The sequence below is a fragment of the Apus apus genome, chromosome 1, assembly GCF_020740795.1.
Source record: "Apus apus isolate bApuApu2 chromosome 1, bApuApu2.pri.cur, whole genome shotgun sequence".
NCBI lineage: Eukaryota > Metazoa > Chordata > Aves > Apodiformes > Apodidae > Apus > Apus apus.
In genome coordinates, this window is record NC_067282.1 from 147,152,263 (window position 1) to 147,169,811 (window position 17,549).

Below are 17,549 nucleotides of genomic sequence, written 5' to 3' on the forward strand. Positions count from 1 at the left end.
CGTGAAAAATGAATAAATCATTTGCTACTCCTTTTTATTTTCTGCTGTAACTGGGTGTTGGTCTATGAAATGAAGGAAGTTACACTGAGCAGGAAGTTTAAAAATGCTTAGACAGATGTCATAAAAAAAAAAATAATCAAAATTGGCTTCCTGCCAAGTGACTGTAATTAAAAATTATTCTTCTTAGTGAGAAAAAAGCAGATGCAAAGGGAGGTTTCCTGTCTCTCAAAGTAGGAAATATAAATAACTGTTAGTCTCTCCTTTGTGTGTGCGTATGTGCATGCATGTGTGTTTGTGTGAGTGTGCATCTTAATGTAGGACTCTGTTGCTTATTTCTGAAGTGGCTTGTGATTGAAAACTTCAGTCAGTACCGTGTGGATGGGTGCTTTATTCATCTACCCTTTTTTGGGTCGTGTTTTCAAATTAGATCTTTGTTGGAAAATAATGTATATAAATTGCCTTTCTGTATTACAGATTACTGAAATGGCAGCTCTTACAGAAAGGAACAGTAAATTTCTGTGTGCAGTATTAAAGGGAGAACAGGATGTGGGCAGGTGTACACATGTGTATATATAGCTTTACATATCTATATACATCATATAGCTATAGCTCATACCTATAAGAATTTAGAAACCAATGCAGTTAATGCCATGAAACTTCTTAGCATACATAGAAATGCGTAAGTAGAAAACTGCTTCTATCAGCATAACTTCTTTTTTCCTGTACCAGCATCTTTAGTTTGGTCTAACGCCTTTACATGATACTTTAATTTTGTTTTAATTACAAAGGTTTCTGAACTGATACAATTATACAAAATCTAAATCAGTCTATTAGCCAAATTAGGCAAGTCTGCCATCAGGGGATGTGCTCTATGGTTCTTTTCCATCACCAGTGTTTAAAAGGGGGCTGATTCCTTTTTGTTTCTGTTAATAGATCTGCTAATGACTTACACAGGTTGGAGAAATTCTATCAATCCATTTACTGTGCTTTTTTCAGATGTTGCACTGACATTTGTAGGTTTTTTTTCTTTTTTAAACGAAGATCCTTTTGAGGAATTGCAGACAAGTCATGAGCATTTGTGTCAATGTGGATTTGTGAAAACTGGTAGACATTGGTGGGGCAATATGCCACAGCAGTTGCTAGGGCTCATACCTACTGCATTAGTTTGTGTAGAGTGTGTTTCATATACTTACCTGGAAGGGACGTGTTTTCTGTTTCTAGTAGCCTTGTGTTTACACAGGTCAGACATACCATGTGGTTCTTCAACCAATGCTCATTTATGAGCTCTAGTTACTGCATATCTGCATTGAGGTGTATTATAGCATATATACAGTTCACTGGCAAAAGTGTCCTGATGATATTGTTTCTTCTCCTCGGTGTATTGGGATAAATGGGTCCAGTAAAAGGAGTCAGTAAAAGTGTGCTTGTACTGACATGGGTTTTCCTGCTTTATTATGTTATCAGTTTTTAAGTAGTCTTTGCTTGAGTTTAGCCCCAGCACCATTCTATCAGTCAGTATATACCACTCTAGCATGTACCAAATAGCTTATCAATACAGATATGCTATATACTATACAAATAGCACAGAGTATAGATGTGTGGTTGCAGGGTCTCAGGTTGATATTAAGCATATAAAATGAGGAGCAGGAGGCACCCCCTCCAGCGTGTTTTGAGGGTGATGACCACAGGCAGGCATACCTCTTCTTTCCCATGAGTGACTGTGATACAGAGGAATAGCTTAAGGTTACTGCTAATTTCTTCAGGACTCCTCAACCCCTCAGCTTTTGTTTGTGGAATGACCACTCAGTGCAGCAAGAACCACTGCTTATATTGATAAACCCTGACTGACCTGAGTATCAGAAGCTGCATGGTATGCTGGTACAGTGTGTACTGGCCTTTATAAATGATTCCTCCATATTTTTGGCTTCTTTTGAGTGGTCCTGGAAAAACTTTCCTTGGAACAGATGCAGAACTCACTTCTGTATTTTGAGTTGCTAGATTATCTGGCAAGAGAGGTGCTAAAAAGAAGCTATGAGAACAGCTGAAAAAGAACAAATAGGTGTCTGCTGCAATCAATAGAGCAACTGGCACCCACTGAGCAGGAGAAGCAGTGACCTGCAAACATGCAAGAGGAATATGGACATGTACATCCTATCAGTGTTGCAGTGCTGTAAGAGCTACAATGAAGGCTTTGAAGATGAGATCAGGTTACAAAAGTTATCCTCAAGAACGCTGTTGGGAACTTTAAAGGCAGCTAAGCTGATAGCTCTTTCAGAAAATAAAGTAGAAACATTTTAAACTCACAATCACTTTACAGTGCAGCCCAAGGCCATAGGTAATCCATCTCTACCAATCCTAGGATGTAACCAGTAAGCACATGTTTAAGAATTGCATTGCAACAAACGTCCTTGTGTCCTGAAAAGAGATTCCTGTCTCCGTTTAAGTCTGGTGGCCCTGTGAGATGGTAGGGAAGGTCAGATGTACAGCACAAACCATGAGAAATCCCTTGTTGTTCCTTCAGTCCTGACTCTATGCTCTTCCAGAGGACAGTTTGCCTAAATCTAATCCAGTTGGGTTGGCAGTTAGGTCTGCTACTGCTAGGAGACATCTACCAAATGCAACCTTCAGAGACATCCCAGGCAATCTACGGGAGAGGTTTTACTGCTGCTTCCCAAGTGGGAAGGGGAGCCATAGTGGGATTAAATGGCTGCTTTGGTGGCAGCACCCACAGCTCCCAAATACTTCTCTGATGCTGTAGGTCTGATGCTAAGACTGTCCCTTACTTTAAGTCGCTGAGCCATTGTATGGAGAAGGTAAGATAATCTTTGCTGTTGGCAGTGGTGTCTTTCTTGCATGCTTCCCCCAGTAGTAGCATGGTATGTCTGCATTTGGGGCAATGTGCTGTTAGGGGAAAGGGATGGGGCAGTTTTATTTGGGGCAGGTAGAGGGAAGTATGATCCTTCTACTAAGAGCGTCAGGAAATATACCAGTGTTTTTCATTCTTACACTGCTCTGATGCAGATATTTTGCAAGCACAAAAAGGAAAGCAAATGAGGTTTTTTGTTGGCGTTTTGGCAAAGCATTTTCATGAGTACGGCTGCCCACTGAAGACATCTGTGTAAGTTCCCAACCCAGGATAACAAGTAGATCTGGGCAAACATTCGGGGCTGTGTTTTCCTACCAGGTCCGCTTACATTTCATACACATGAATCCAGGGACAAGTAACAGATGCCCTGAGCAGTCCTGGCTACTATTTTCGGCTGAAACGCATGTTTTGTGTCCAGCGATGGGAAGGAGACTGCATTCCTGGTGAGCTCTTTTGAGGAGTGCTAAGTAAACAATTAATCTCTCCACAATGGAATTTATTCTGAGTGAATTATCAGGGTTAAAAAAATAGTCCACTGCTCTCAGCTCTTATCTTTGTTTACCATATCGGCAAGGACAGTGACCTGCCTTTGTGCCCTAATACTGAGCTGTCAGCAAGAGAGACAGGAAATGCTGCCTTCTCCATAAGCTCAGCATATAGACTTAATGAGAAGAATAACATCTTAGCAGTGGCTGTTGGTTTTGCTCAGTTCAGTTTATTCTCTTGTCTTGTTGTGTTAATTCAGCAAACCTAGATAATCTTAGAGAAAGGCCTTTGTGCCAAATTTTTGTGCTCTGTAATTTAGTGACCTTCAGATATTTAAACATTATTAAGACCAAGTCAAGCTGACAGAAGAGCCTATATCCTTTTTCATTTGCCCCTGAGCCAAGCATGCCACATCCCATCAGGAACCTGATACAGGACTCCAAACATGAGCCATCTTTCAGCTCAAGCAAGGAGGGAGCACACCAACACCAAGCAGGGCACTGGCTCCATCCCTTGCTGTGGTAATGCCGGGTTCATTGGAAGCTTCATCAGTCCTGGGTCACCTGATTAATAACTCCCCTTAATGAAATAGGAAATGCATGATGGAAAAAATAGGAAGTAGGAAGCACTGCTCAGGCTGGAGAAGAGATATGCAGAGTTGCCTTGTCCAAGCAACTTCCCCTCTGGATTTTGGGGAGCACAGGACATGAGATTGGCAAGAGCCCAGTTTCTGCACCTTGCCACTGGCTGTAGAAACCCATCCTAGAGACTGCTTGATGAGCACTTTTGGTGCAGCTCCTCTTCCAGAGCTCCTATAGTAGCAGCAGTTTCCATGCTCATCAGAATTTGAGAGGGCAGAAGTGCAGGGAGCAGGAAGGATCCTAACCTCTGTTTGGGACCTGAGGGCATCATAGATACATGATCTATGAAAACAGATTCCTGAAACCTCAAATTACAGCTGTTTTTTTGTCATGCAAAGGTAGGCAAACAATGAGTTTCTTTGCCTGTTTGCTGTTGGGGTGTGGGTGTGTGTATATTGATTAGACATTGGAATGGACTTCCCAGGGAAGCGGTGGAGGCACCGGCCCTGGATGTGTTCAAGGAAAGGCTGGATGTGGCACTTAGTGCCATGGTCTAGCCCATGTGCTGGTGTTAGGTGATAGGCTGGACTTGATGATCTTAAAGGTCTTTTCCGGCCTTGGTGTTTCTGCGATTCTGTGGTAACAGCCATTACAACTTTTCCCCCCCTGCAACTGCACATTGTAAAGCAAAGCTCTAATGGCAGGTTATGCTCACTTTTTTATTTACACAAAGGAATGTGTAAAATTTCTGTTCTGGGAGTCTGTCCACAATTTTCAAGATTTACCTGTATTTTGTATAATATCTGTATTATCTGCCAAGATCTGCCTGCCTCTGAGCACTCCAGCAGTATCCGCTCAGTCTCATGATTAAGGTTTACTGGCCTTAGTAAAAGTGCTGGAGGAGAGGAATAGTCTTTCCCAAATTCTCTTGGAAAGCTGCGTCAGGACTTGACCTTCTGACTGTGAGCCCCATGGCTTTGCCATGCAGCAGCTTCTCCCTGTGCTCCTCCTGCCATCGTAATAATGTGCCTGGAATCTGACCCTGCATTTCCCGCTGTCACGTTGGAGATAAATGAAGCTTTTTGTTGACTTGTTCCTTGCTTTGCCAGCTGCTTTTCTCTTCTGTTTCGAAGAACGGGCAGTGGTGATGTGGCACCAAGGAAGAGCTACGTACGTGCCCTGTCTGTCAGCACGGCATTTGTAATATACTGGCTGAAGCGTCTCTTGTGGTAGAGATGAGACAAGACTCCATTATAAGGAACACAAAAGGGATTTTTCTATCAGGTCCAAGCCATCATCTTCCCTGGCTCTTCAGCTCCCTGCCTGTGTAGTACCAAGGAGCAAAAGCAGTGATGTGCCTATGCAGAATGCAAAAAAAAAAAAAGTCTTCCCACATCCTGACCTAGATAAATAGGACTTGGTATGAATTTTCTGGCTTCATAGCACTGACACTTCGAATTGTCTGAGATATAAATTGTCTGGATTATTTTTTTAGTCATTTTTATACCATTTCAAATTGATGGATTTCTATAGATTCTATATTCTATAGTTTCTATCAGAAAATACACACGCATACATGTGTGTGCACATGAAGAAAGGCAAAAAATACTAGTACCAATCTCTCTTACTGTACCATAATGTGAAAAGGGAAGCAAACGTGCTACAAAAGCAGGGAGTATGGACTAAATTGCAAGATACTCTGGCTCTTCTGAACTGCATTGCAAATGCCTTGGGAACTAAGGCAGGGAACACCACAAGGTTGCTCTAAGTTACGCTGGCAGAAAGCAGGTCCAAGTATGCAGAGGTGCAAAAGGGAATCGCATCTGCTTGCAGCTTTTCTGAACACATTTATTACAAGAAGTGTAACTCAGGCAGAATATGATCCCAAGTAGTCTGCTTTCCAAAACCTTTTTCTTCATAATCAATCCAAACCCCGTTTTCCTGTAGTGCATCATAGGTATTATATGACTGTGACTATGAAGATGTTGCATGATGTTATATAAACGAGAGCAGCAAAGCTGGAATAGCAGCAACGTGCCATTGGCTTTGTGATTATCTTGCTTGTTCACTAGAAAGAATTGTAGTTTTCTTTATACACATGAAACTCAAAGAAATAATAAGCACCCTGCATCAGCCAGATAGTCTCTCAGCCAGATAGGGTAGGTGTGGGAAGCATGAAGTCCTGTTTTTTTTCCTTTGTTTTTTTGTTGTTGTTGTTGTCTGTTGTGGTTTTTTTTTTTCTGATTTTTATTTTTTACTTTTTAATTCACTTTCTTCATTTAGAGTCACACAGCTGTCTGGGCTTCAGCCACAGATAAGTGGATCTGCGTCTGACAGCAGCAACCAAAATTTATCTTTCTTTTCCCTCGCTTCCCCTCACTTCCTCCCTTCCCCATCACCCTCTACTACCCAGCAGAAAAAAAACCAAAACAAACAAACAAAAAACAACAGCTATATATAGATTCAGCACTGTTTCCCCCCCATTTACTTTGTCTACATGTTTCAATCTCATTCTGTGTCAAGCTTTGCCAAGGTACTAAGTCTGGCATTTTCAGAGGAGGTTGGATGCTTAATCCCTGAGGACCCTCTTGCAGTAATGTCCCCCCAAAATGCATTCTACATAACTGTTGGCACTCTGAGGGGCATCTCATGCTTGGGTGATACTTTTTCACTTGAAGTTCACCATTTTCTTTTTAAAAAATAATTAAAAAAAGGTCTGTGTGATTCTAGCCAAGCACTAGCAGCAGATGGCCAAAAGGGCAGGCAGGGTTGGCTCATAGTGCTCTGTAAATGGAATATTACCAGCATCCTGCCATTGCACTGCATGTCTCTGGGTGTTCTTTCTTCTGTATTCTCTCAAATCACTCAACACTGAAGTCAGGTATATAATCAGAATCTCATCTTTAATTATTAAAACATAAAACCAACCAATTAAAGAAGAAGAAAAAAAAATAATTAAAAAAAATAAGGTAAAAAGTTCTAGTTGAAGCAATAAGAGTGGAAACATGAATCCCAGTTCAGAAGCCAGAAGGCAAATTAAGTTCACAATATTATTGTTTGTCATAAATCTCATGTGTTTTCCAGCCAATTTCCAAGTATGTTGGGGCCTCATATAAGTTTGAGTGATTGGGGTTGGTAATATTCTGATTATGCCTAGCTGCTCTTGTGTGTGTGATAGGTCCTTTACAGGAAAAGCCTACAGCTGTGTTCCATCTTGGTACTCTTCAAAAATCCCTCCCCACGTATTAGCCCATCTACAGATATCTATAGTTCAGTATCTGTAGCCACAACTTGGTATTATAAGGTATTTTATATGGGTAAAAATGCTAATGAATCCTCTGCAGAAAGCTGTGGTTTATGCACTTTTCTGGCTTAAACGTTTTCTTTCGTGCTGAACGATTCAGGAAATCTGACACTTTGTGGGTGGCACCTTTGTGTCTCAGTGGCATCTGGATTGAGTGGCTTCCATGTCAAGGCTGGCACAAATCCAGGTAGGTACCACCGTGCTGGCCTGGTTGTCATGCACCCCAGAGTTTTTGTGCCTGGGTGCAGAATAGAGCTTTGAAAAAGAAGAAAGGATGAAAGACTGGGAATTAAAGTAGTGAGGCTGTAAGTGAAGTAACTGGCTTTAACTGGAAGAGGGAAGATTTAAGTTAGACATTAGGAGGAAATTCTTCACTATGAAGGTTGTGAGACACTGGAAGAGGTTTCCCAATGCAATGTTGTCTAGGGAGGTGTCCCTGCCCTTAGCAGGGGGCTTGGAACTAGATGTTCTTCAAGGTCCCTTCCAACCCAAACCATTCTATGATTCTATGAATTGTAATAATAAAGATGTCCTTGGAAATGCAGAGAGGTACATGAGCAAGGTGGCCAAGCACTGAGACAGGAAAGGGTCAGGTTCAAAAAGCAAAAATATCTTTGAGAAGCAATAGAGAAAGCACAGCATTATTGGTCTTCACAACAGGATTGTTGTGGGACTGTGAGGTAATAAATAATAAAGGCCAAAGCAGCTTACTCATACAGCAGAAGAAATTGTGAGCAATACGTTCCATTTGCCTTCCCTGTGATGTCTTATATCATCCTAAAACATGCTAGAAGTGACCTTCTTCAGATTACAAGTTAATTCTGTATTTTCTCACTGCTGACCCTGTGACTTCATCCTGCAGCTCTTTTGAGTTGTGCTTTTTCTACCCCTCACTCCTGTGTGCTCCCAGGGGCCAGTGATTCAGTATAAGGGGGGGGAGGGGAGCTCCCTACGCGCGGGAGTATGCAGAGCATCCCAAACGCCTGCACTTCCCAGGTCCTTCCTGGTTCTTTATAATCTCTTCTCCAATGTGCATCTTTAACTGTCAGAAAGACCCAGGTCTCAGTTTCAATTCTTGTATTCACTTCTGTTTTTGTGGATCGCTTGGACACTAATAGCTGCAGAAAAATTCCAGATAAAGAATTAGATTTCTGGTTTTACTTCCTGGGATTAAGGACAGGAAGGCTCTCCTGGGGGAGGTCCCAGTGGAGATTTTCCACTGGCTTTTTTTTTGCTTTTGGAAACATTCCCAAGATTTGGACACTGTTTGTGTGTCATTACAAAGGTCCAGTTGGCCCTCAAATAACCTACTGTGCCTATCAGTGTAATCGGGAGCAAGTCATTGTGTGAAGTAAATCATAAACAGAAGGACAGCCATGCCATGCTGCTCTACAAAGGGTAGAGGAAAGCAAAGACACAAAACAGTGCCAGAACATGACACCATGATGGCTTCACTAAATCTAAGCGTGAACAGGCTTAGGGAAATTTCTGCATTCCCAGATGGAGAAGAGATAGAGTAGGGAAAGAAAAGGAATGAAACCCTTAAATAAGCATCTGCCAGGATTTGTTGCAGACAGCTTTATCTGTATATCTAGAGAGGTTTGTCATAGGATAGTGCCATGGTACCAGACACCCCTGCTCACAGCCAGCTCCCCGCTGAGCTTGGGGTAGTGGGTTTTGGACTGGCATGTAGGGGTTTTTATGAAAAGATCCTCTTCATGCTTTGGAGGGAGAAAACAGAAAAGCTGAAGCACTATCAAGCTTTTTCACATACCAATTGTAAAAATCTTCCTTGTACCCAAGGCAGTCAGCACTTTCCAGAGGGAGCAGAAGAGGAAAAGGCATTGAATAGCTCTGATCAGATTTATTTATTTATTCCTCTTCCTTTATTTTTCATCTTTTCCACTAAAATGTGAGAAGTTTCAACAGCAACAAACTTTTCCCTCATGCCTTGTAGAAAGACCACATGCTACAATTTGGAGCTAGGACTAGGTGTGGCTTTTACCTGTTTATTTTATCTGTATTAGATAGGAGGTGCAGAAGTCTATAGCAAAGAATTGGAGTTCTAACACCAAAAATCTTCTTAACTCTCTGTACTTTTAGTACCATCACTTTCTCAAGGATAGGTTGGGCCTGAGTTATGAACTCGACAGCTAAAAACAAACTAATATTTTTTTCAAAGACATATTTAAGTGCCATGCAATGGATTTCTGTCTCTTTTTTTGGTCATTTTAACCATATGCATTTCAAGCAGCATTTCCTGTTTACTCACAGGGAACACAATGAAGCTGAAAAAAAATCAGGCTACTTACAAAGGCTGGAGTTGGTGGGTGCTTGATTCTTAAGGTTGTAAATTGTTGGCCTCAAGTCTTCAGCACCTCTGCTGGTCCCCTGTGTACAAGGAGGGAATATTTACCAGAAGAACCTCACACGTGCATTTGGAAGATGACCAACTAATTAATGTTTGCTAAACGCTTCATGAACCTCAGGGGAAAAACAACTATGGAAAGCAAAGTTTTATTATTGTTGTTGTACTGCACCTAATGTATATAAAATGTTTTCAAGGCATCAGACACTATATAAATGTTGTATGTTATTAAAACTGGCCTGCCCTTGTCAGAGCAAATAAAAATTACACTGAATGATGGGAGAATCTTGCAGTTCCCTTGCTGTGACTGTTTGCCTGTTTACTAATTCAGAAAAGGTCTCATCCAGCAACTGCTGAAGCCAATGACTTAAGCAGCCACTGGCTCGAGCCCATATTTAAGTAACTGCAGAAGTGCAAATTACCAAAATAATTTATTTTGTGTAAAGCTCTGCTATCCTCATAGGCTGGACTGTGCTTTCTGGGGGATATCTTCCCAAACTGCATGCCTGGGCCTGAGTCACCTCTCAGTCTGTAAAGCTGCCAAGTGTATGAGGCCACAGAAATGAGGAACAACCGAAGACGACCTCACTACATAGCACATCTGATAGCCTCTATTTGCAGCATGAAAAATCATGCTGATGCCTTTTAATATAAATGTAACATGAGAAAATGAACATTTGATTAAACTAAATACACAAACCTTTTATATGCAAGGCCCTAATTTAGAGCAATGTCACCTCCATACAGAAAATACTAGCTGGAGAAGGAACAATTAAATGAAATCATCTGGCCCTTGTGTGATACCATGAATGTCTCCTGAGAGGGGAAAAAATCCCTCCTCTTTATTCCTGTAGATCTGCAGCAGCCACGAAGGGGCACTTCTATAACAGGAAGGATTAAGTTTTGCACGAACTTCAGTGCTTAATGTGCTTTGGACTGGTGACATGCCCTTCGGACAGACCTACCCCAGTTTTATAATTCTCTTTCTCAGGCTTTTGGGCCTCTGGCAATCCTTTCTCCTGTTTAATTTCCTCCTTGCCTCCCTCCCACTGGGATCCTTCACCATTCAGCATATCTACCACCCAAGTAGAAATTTTGATTGTGTCAGACAAGTGCAGAAAGAGACTTTTGAGCCTTGGTGGGCTGAGAAGAGAACTGAGGGGGATTTCCTGGGGGCTGAGTGGTTTTTAAGGAGGTGAGAAATGAGCAATCTCCTTGCCTCTGATGGGTTTAGCCTGCTACAATGCACAGCCAGGGATTATATCACATCCACAAATAGCTGGAGCAAGGCAGGCATTGCATACAGGTAGGGAGACACTTCTGGAGAAGAGCTACTCTTCCCCACCCAACCTAGGTTAAAAAAACCAACACAACAATATAGTGAGGGTACTCATGTACCTGGCCAGGCACTGTCAGCACACTGGGGGCCTGGCCCTTCCTTTGTGAAGGCCCCAGGCACCCAGTCTCACCTCCAGTTAGTTATTTGCTTTTCATTTAAGAGCATTTACTTCTCTTGGCACCAGAATGTGGAACTAGGTGGAGTCAGTAAATTTACAAAACTAAGATTGAAACAGAATTTTTTTGCTTTCTTTCCATTTGTACCTTGCCTCATAAAGGATTTCCTTAGTGACTTTCTTCTCTTTTCCTACCTTTTTTTTTTTTCCCCCCCCCAGATCTTCTACGTGATGGCACTTGTTCTGTTCTTGCTGATCACCATGTGTCAGTAGTAATGCAGGGTTGCAGCTTTTGTGTTTATCTGTTTGGTTTTGTGACACTGTTTAGTTTCAGGAAGTATTTTTGTCTCAAAAAAACTTCCTTGTGAACAATGATGCTACAAAGACCTTGATTTAGCACCATGAAAGCTACTGGAGGTAGTGCAGGTCTGTATTCTGTAAGGAGCTGAAGCCTTTGATTCAAAAAGTGGAGTAACATTAAAGAGAGTCGACACTGGTGTAACCTAATACGCTTTGGCTCCTTTCCGAGCACTATTGGGTATGTTCTTAGAACCACATTTTCCTCTCCCTTGCACTGATACAACCCCAGGGAGCTGCATGGATTTGCACCAGAGTAGCAGAGGGAATTTGGCTGCAAGGTCTGATTGTAATGTGGTTATCAGGGTGTGACTGGTGTCCCGTCCTTTCCCACCACCTCTGAACTTGGTCTGTAAGTCAGCACCTGCCTGTGCTCAGGTGACTTCTGTGGTGATGGACCCAGCAAGAGGGGAACATGAAGAGTGGAGTTAGAGGAAGTGGGAGAGTGACTGGCAGATAATGTGAACAAAAAGCTGTAGTGCTAGATTTATTTGGCAGGCAGAGTTTTTAGGAGGAGCTGGGTGGAGTTTATTTGAGATGTCCAAAATGCTGAGTGCTATTACAGCTTGGGAAATGCCTCAATGAGTAAAGTAACCCTCCCAAACCCAGTGAGCATCCACAAAGGGTGGGGGTGAGAGCCTTTGTGCTGCATTTCCATTTGAATGACAACCCAAGTAGATGAGAGAGGTGGCAGGTAACCCATGTGGAATAAAGCAACTAAAGCAAAGCCTGAGAGTAGACGTTGTAGATAGCCTTTGCTTGCTCCTGGGGAAAGAGGCATGAGGGGAGGGAGCTGAAGACTTGCTTTAATGTTAATTTCTGAGACCATGTGAGAAGGCACAATGCTGAGACCTTAGTGCTACCAAGGCATGCTGTAAGGATTCAAGAAGAGACATGCTAGGCAGGTCAGGAGGCCTTTTGCTGGTGCATCTTGATCTGGAAATTAGGCTGCTTGTCCTATATTTCATTCCTGAACCTTGTTCTCAATTCTGTAGCCAAGAACTGAATATTTTGCTACAAGATACCCTTCCTGTAGGCGTGTGTAACTGGAAATGGCCAACAGACAGTTGGTGATTTTAGTTAGACTCTTCTCTATCTTAAAGTAGTATATCTTAAAGCACCACTTTCTGCCATGTCCTACCTCCTGGGATAAGTGGGACTCAGGAGCTTCAGGGTCCTGTTTCCTCAGCAGCAAGGGCTGGTTCTGCCTGATGCCATGCCTTAGAGAGACTTCTCACTGGGCAAGTGCAGTCTAGACCACAGACAGCAGAAAGATTTTGCAGTACATATTACATGAGGACTGCCATAAGAATTTTTTTAGTATTTGGTCCACATACTGAGGATAAAGCCAAGAAATCTTACTCCATCAATTTTGTCCCTTTTCTGCTGCCTGAAATTGTAGGGAGGATTTTGTTTGGTACCCTAAGGGTATTCCAGCATGTTGTTGTGGAAGTGGTAAAACATGCAGCAAGCTTTCTTTGAGTGAGTTAAAGATAGGTGCCTGTTGAACCATCCCATCCCTTTTTCCATTGATCTGCATTTTGAGTGCTGCCCTCTAACCTTTCATTTCTTGATACGGTTGTTAGCAAGGTTGTCACGGGGCAACCCTCACTTGTCATAGTTATCTTGCATTTCTTCCCCTGCTCCCAGGCTGAGCATGAGACAGAGGCTTTAGTGCTGTTAGGGGATGAGCAGCTCCTAGAGGTGACCAAAGAGAGGTCAAAAACTCAGGCAGATTCTTTGATCTATCAGCAGCTTTTGATCCATCTGATCATGAAACATTATTGACCTGTCTGTGAATCTTAGCTATGGATGTGGTCTGAATTGCTCTTTTGGCAATTTGAAAGGGGGTTGGCTGAGAGTCACTGGGAATGATGCTGGCTTGGTTTTGACTTATTGCCCTTATCCAACTGCTATCCAAAGTCTACATTTTAGGGGAGAGCAGATGTGGGCTGTGCAGCTACACATACACAGATAACTCATGGATCTGAACTTCAGCAGATCTTCACGTCTTCTCTCTGACATGGACACTGTCACAGCCACACCTGTCCATGAAGTATCAGCCGGTTCAGTCTCAGGCCATGACTGAGCAGCAATAGCGATGAGAAATGTGGTTTCTGCAGTCTTTGCTGCTTCCAAATTGATTTCAGGTGCATGTCACACTCTGTCAGCTACCCAGCATTTTCTCTGATTTCTTTCATTTCCGGCTGCTGAGCGCCATCAGACCATGACCAACGGGATGAGTGGAAATCTCTTCTTCACTAGTGTGTACTTGGATTAACATCCCCAAAACAGAGGTGGTAGAGGAGGATCTGTGTCTCGTTCATCAGCTACTTTGGGGAAAAGTTAGTATCTCATCTTAAACTGCTGCTGAAGATGGGTTCATGCTGGACGTTGTATGGAAGCAACTGAGGTGCAGGCATATGTTGCCTTCTGCTGACTTGGCTCTGGTGATGCTAACCACAGCCAGCAAAGAGGAGTGAGCAACTGGGAACAGTAACATCTCAAACTGCAGCAGGATGATTGGCCAGACCTCTCCTGTCAGCACTTGGATTCCTTTGGTGTTCATTGAGGAATTAAAAGTTAACTGTGGGTGGTGGCAAAAAATAGGTTTGCCTGCCTAGAAAATGCTAAAGCCAATACTGAAAAGCCGAGGTGGGACTGAAGACACTTATCTCTCTTGGAATTTATATGGGGATTAAAACAAGCATCCTGCTTGTAACACATAGGGAATGTTATAATCACTGCTGGTGTTTCACCTCAGGGTACTCTGTGGGGTGAAGAATTAATTTTTCTACCTTTTATGAAGGAATAGAGGCCTAGGATTTGCTGTCAGTTATAAACTAGAACTAGATGTTTTCTGGGCCTCAGAAGTGATTCAGTGGTCTGAGATGGGTGAGGGTGTACCACCACACCATCAGAAATCAAACTGGGGAAACATGCATGCAGAGAAATGCCACAAGATGTTACATGGCAATTTCACTTTGATGTCAACAAAAAAAGATGCTACAAGGCTGTTCAACACATGAGACAAAATGCTGTGCACAGCAGTGGCTACAAAATTAAAATATAGGGTGTTTTATTACATGCAATGTGGTGCCTCCTTTCCACCCCCGCATCTTTACTTGTTACAGAAAAGAATCACTTTCTTAATAAAAAAGCACTCAATCTTGAGTAAGAGGCAATGTAAATGTTTTTTCTTTGCAAGGGGTTAGAGTGGCATCTTTGCACAACACCACCCTCCATCTCAGCAAAACTGCCAGCAGTTGAAAGATATAAATAGGGATATTTAGGGTGAAAATCCTATTTAGGTTCCTTTGAAATGTGCTTGGCTAAAGAAATATTTTGAAGAGAGGGAGTGGAAAAACAAATGGAAAATATTTTCTTTGAAAGGGAAAAAAAAGCAACAAACTGTCCTTCCTAAATAGAGATACTTGGCTGGTATGTAATTTACACAGCCATAGGTCAGACCTTGCAAACAACTACTAAATTAAGTCCAGCTACTTTGATGCTAAAAGCATGGAAGAGCCAATAATTAAGTTGCATCAGATGTAGGAAATGACTGATGTGTCTGCCATGCTCACGATAGCAGAGTTCACTGTGCTGCCATCTGACCGACCCCTTTTACTTTATGTAAGCAAAAGGAATTTTCTTCTAAGGAAAATCAGCTGGTTTTGCACCTTAGTTGTGTTTTCTGAACTGCTAATCCCCTGAAGGTATAGAAGCTATTTGAAAGAGAAAAGCAAAGCTCCCATAATTTAGTGTTATATTATTTGTTGATGTATGGTTTGATTTAGTGGCTACTTATTATATCAGGTTACCATATAATTATCTTAATTATTGACTCCAGAAGTAAGTAGAGGGATTATGAGACAGACAGGAAGGCCCAGTGGAAAGACCACAGCTCAGAGAATCGAACACATCACGGTGTGCTCCTGGCTCCACCATTCATTTACTGTGAGCCTGAACTTTTCTCCCAGCCCACCTGGCCATGAGAGCAGGAGGGATTGCAAGGACAGCACTCAGATGCTGACCTAGGATTCAGAGAGATGCAGGAGAGCAGTATAAAAAGCACCTCTCTGAATTTTACATCTCTGAAAGAGATGTAAAATTAGCAAAAGAAAAATTACTACAGTCCACAGCACGCATTTGCATCGAAGCGTGGAGCACCAATGTGGTCACAAAGAAGTATAGTTTTGCCTGATATTTGAGTCTGATCACTGTTAATTTCCAGCCTCTTCTACTGATTTCCTGTGCGAAATCAGGTAGCCCTCAGATCCCTTCCTGCAAAACAAGGATCATAAAAATCATCCTCCTGTCTTTGGTTTTAGCTATTGAAATTACTGAACCCCAGCTCCTCCTCGCACAGCCTTTAGCTGTGGTTCTCATGACATTGTGGCCATTTGTGACTTTTAGTCTCCTAGTCCTTTGACCAAAGCCAAAGGTTAGAGTTAGTAGTCACTACTGCAATATAAAAGGCTGTCAGTGCAGTCTCTGCTTCCTGTATTGATAATATTTTACATATAGTGACAAAATACTTCATCTGTTGACAAGCTGAGTTGCCTCTTTTTCCCTGAGACGAGCAGACACGCTGGTTCTGCTTAGCCTGTGCAAATTACTTTATCTGATTTTGCTTTTCTTTCATGAGGCAAAAAATGGGGATAATAGAATGTATCTATTTCCTTCCTAGAAAAGATCAGTTAATGTGAAATGGTGCATGGTGGCTTAGTGCTGAATAAGTGGGATACCCTAATCCAGCTAGGTATACTCATTCTATTGTACGCCTTTTCTGCATACCATCTGGAGTTGTTCTCTGCTTAGTATTTTCAGTATGTACCATATGTTTTTGCATGAAAATTCAATAAAATATGCATTATACATGAAAAGTGCTGTAGTAAATAAAGGAAGGATGGAATCCAGCCCCCTTTGTGAACGGCAGGGGCCCCAAATCTTCATAAAAGGTTTAGTCTAGTCTGACGTCTGTGCTTTTCTCCAATTTACTCTGTGTCAGTCTTTAGGAGATGCTCTAATTTAAAACAAAACTCTTTCCTGATGAGGTTATTAGATGTACTTTGTCTGCCCTCTGCTGAGAGCACTGAATAAGACAGGGAAAATGTCTTTTTTCCAAGGAAAGTAACAGTGAGAGAAATCCTCCAGCCATGCTCTGAGTCATGTCACTGCTGCTAGCAATTGTCCTCAGTTTGGGGTCTCTCACTGTTTGCTGCTTGTCAGAGGGCAAAGTCTTCTGAGCTACAGCCCTCTTTAGGTCTTAGTGCCCACCACTTGTTGCCAAGGGCCAGGTGGTTTTGTATGCTTATGGAAATTTGGGGTCAGGCATTGCCTGCCATGCAAAATTCAACTGCATCACCCAAGAGATGGCCATGGGAGGAAGCAGGATTCTCTCCCTGAACATTATTGCAGTCCTGCTGGGTGGGATTTGAGCTCTACCTCAGTCCCCTCTACTCAGCAGAGCATTTCTCCACTTCATGCCTTTCCTTCTCGGGGTGCTGGTTTCTTCCAGTACAATGTCCTAGCCCTCCATGTGCATTGCAGCACTAGCACTTTGCTTTCTTTACATAACTGGGAAAGGGCAAAGGGTTTGCTCCAACATCAATATGAGTAATCAAAGGACTTGCCATTTCTTGTGAACAGAGTGTTCCTGGTCTGCCACCCTCTTGTCTTTGGGAAGAAACAGGGGTCCTGTGCAGATTTTAGTGCATGTATAAAACAATCACTCTGTTGTAGTTATTATTGCCCTCTGTAATGCCCTGGTTTTAATACTTCATAGCAAGTTGATTTATTATTATATCTTCAGCTGGGCTGCGCACCAAAGCATTTTAACGATGGAAGGAATGTTATACACACATTTAATTACTGCCCACATTTTTGTATAATTTTATCATTTACTGTTTTAGATGAGACATCAAGTTCTTCTGCAGGAAAAATGCCCAGTAAAAACAGATTATTTAAAAGCTAGTCTGAGATGGGTTTGGCACTTAAATGTGAGAAAATATAATTGTTCCTTTCTTCCTGCCTTTTCAGATGGTCCCTGATTGCCAAAATGTACAAGGACTTCCTTATCTGGACATGGTGATTGCAGAGACATTGCGCATGTACCCACCTGCATTCAGGT

General features: G+C 42.2%; 1 protein-coding gene across 3 annotated transcripts in view; it reads left to right on the plus strand.

Moving 5' to 3' along the window:
* Positions 1-17,549, plus strand: part of TBXAS1 (thromboxane A synthase 1) — a 256,201-nt gene that overhangs the window by 225,423 nt on the left and 13,229 nt on the right. For all 3 annotated transcript variants that reach the window (XM_051644014.1, XM_051644015.1, XM_051644016.1), the window contains one exon: positions 17,459-17,547. In XM_051644014.1, coding sequence (XP_051499974.1) covers positions 17,459-17,547 — 89 coding nt within the window. The remainder of the gene's footprint in view (positions 1-17,458; positions 17,548-17,549) is intronic.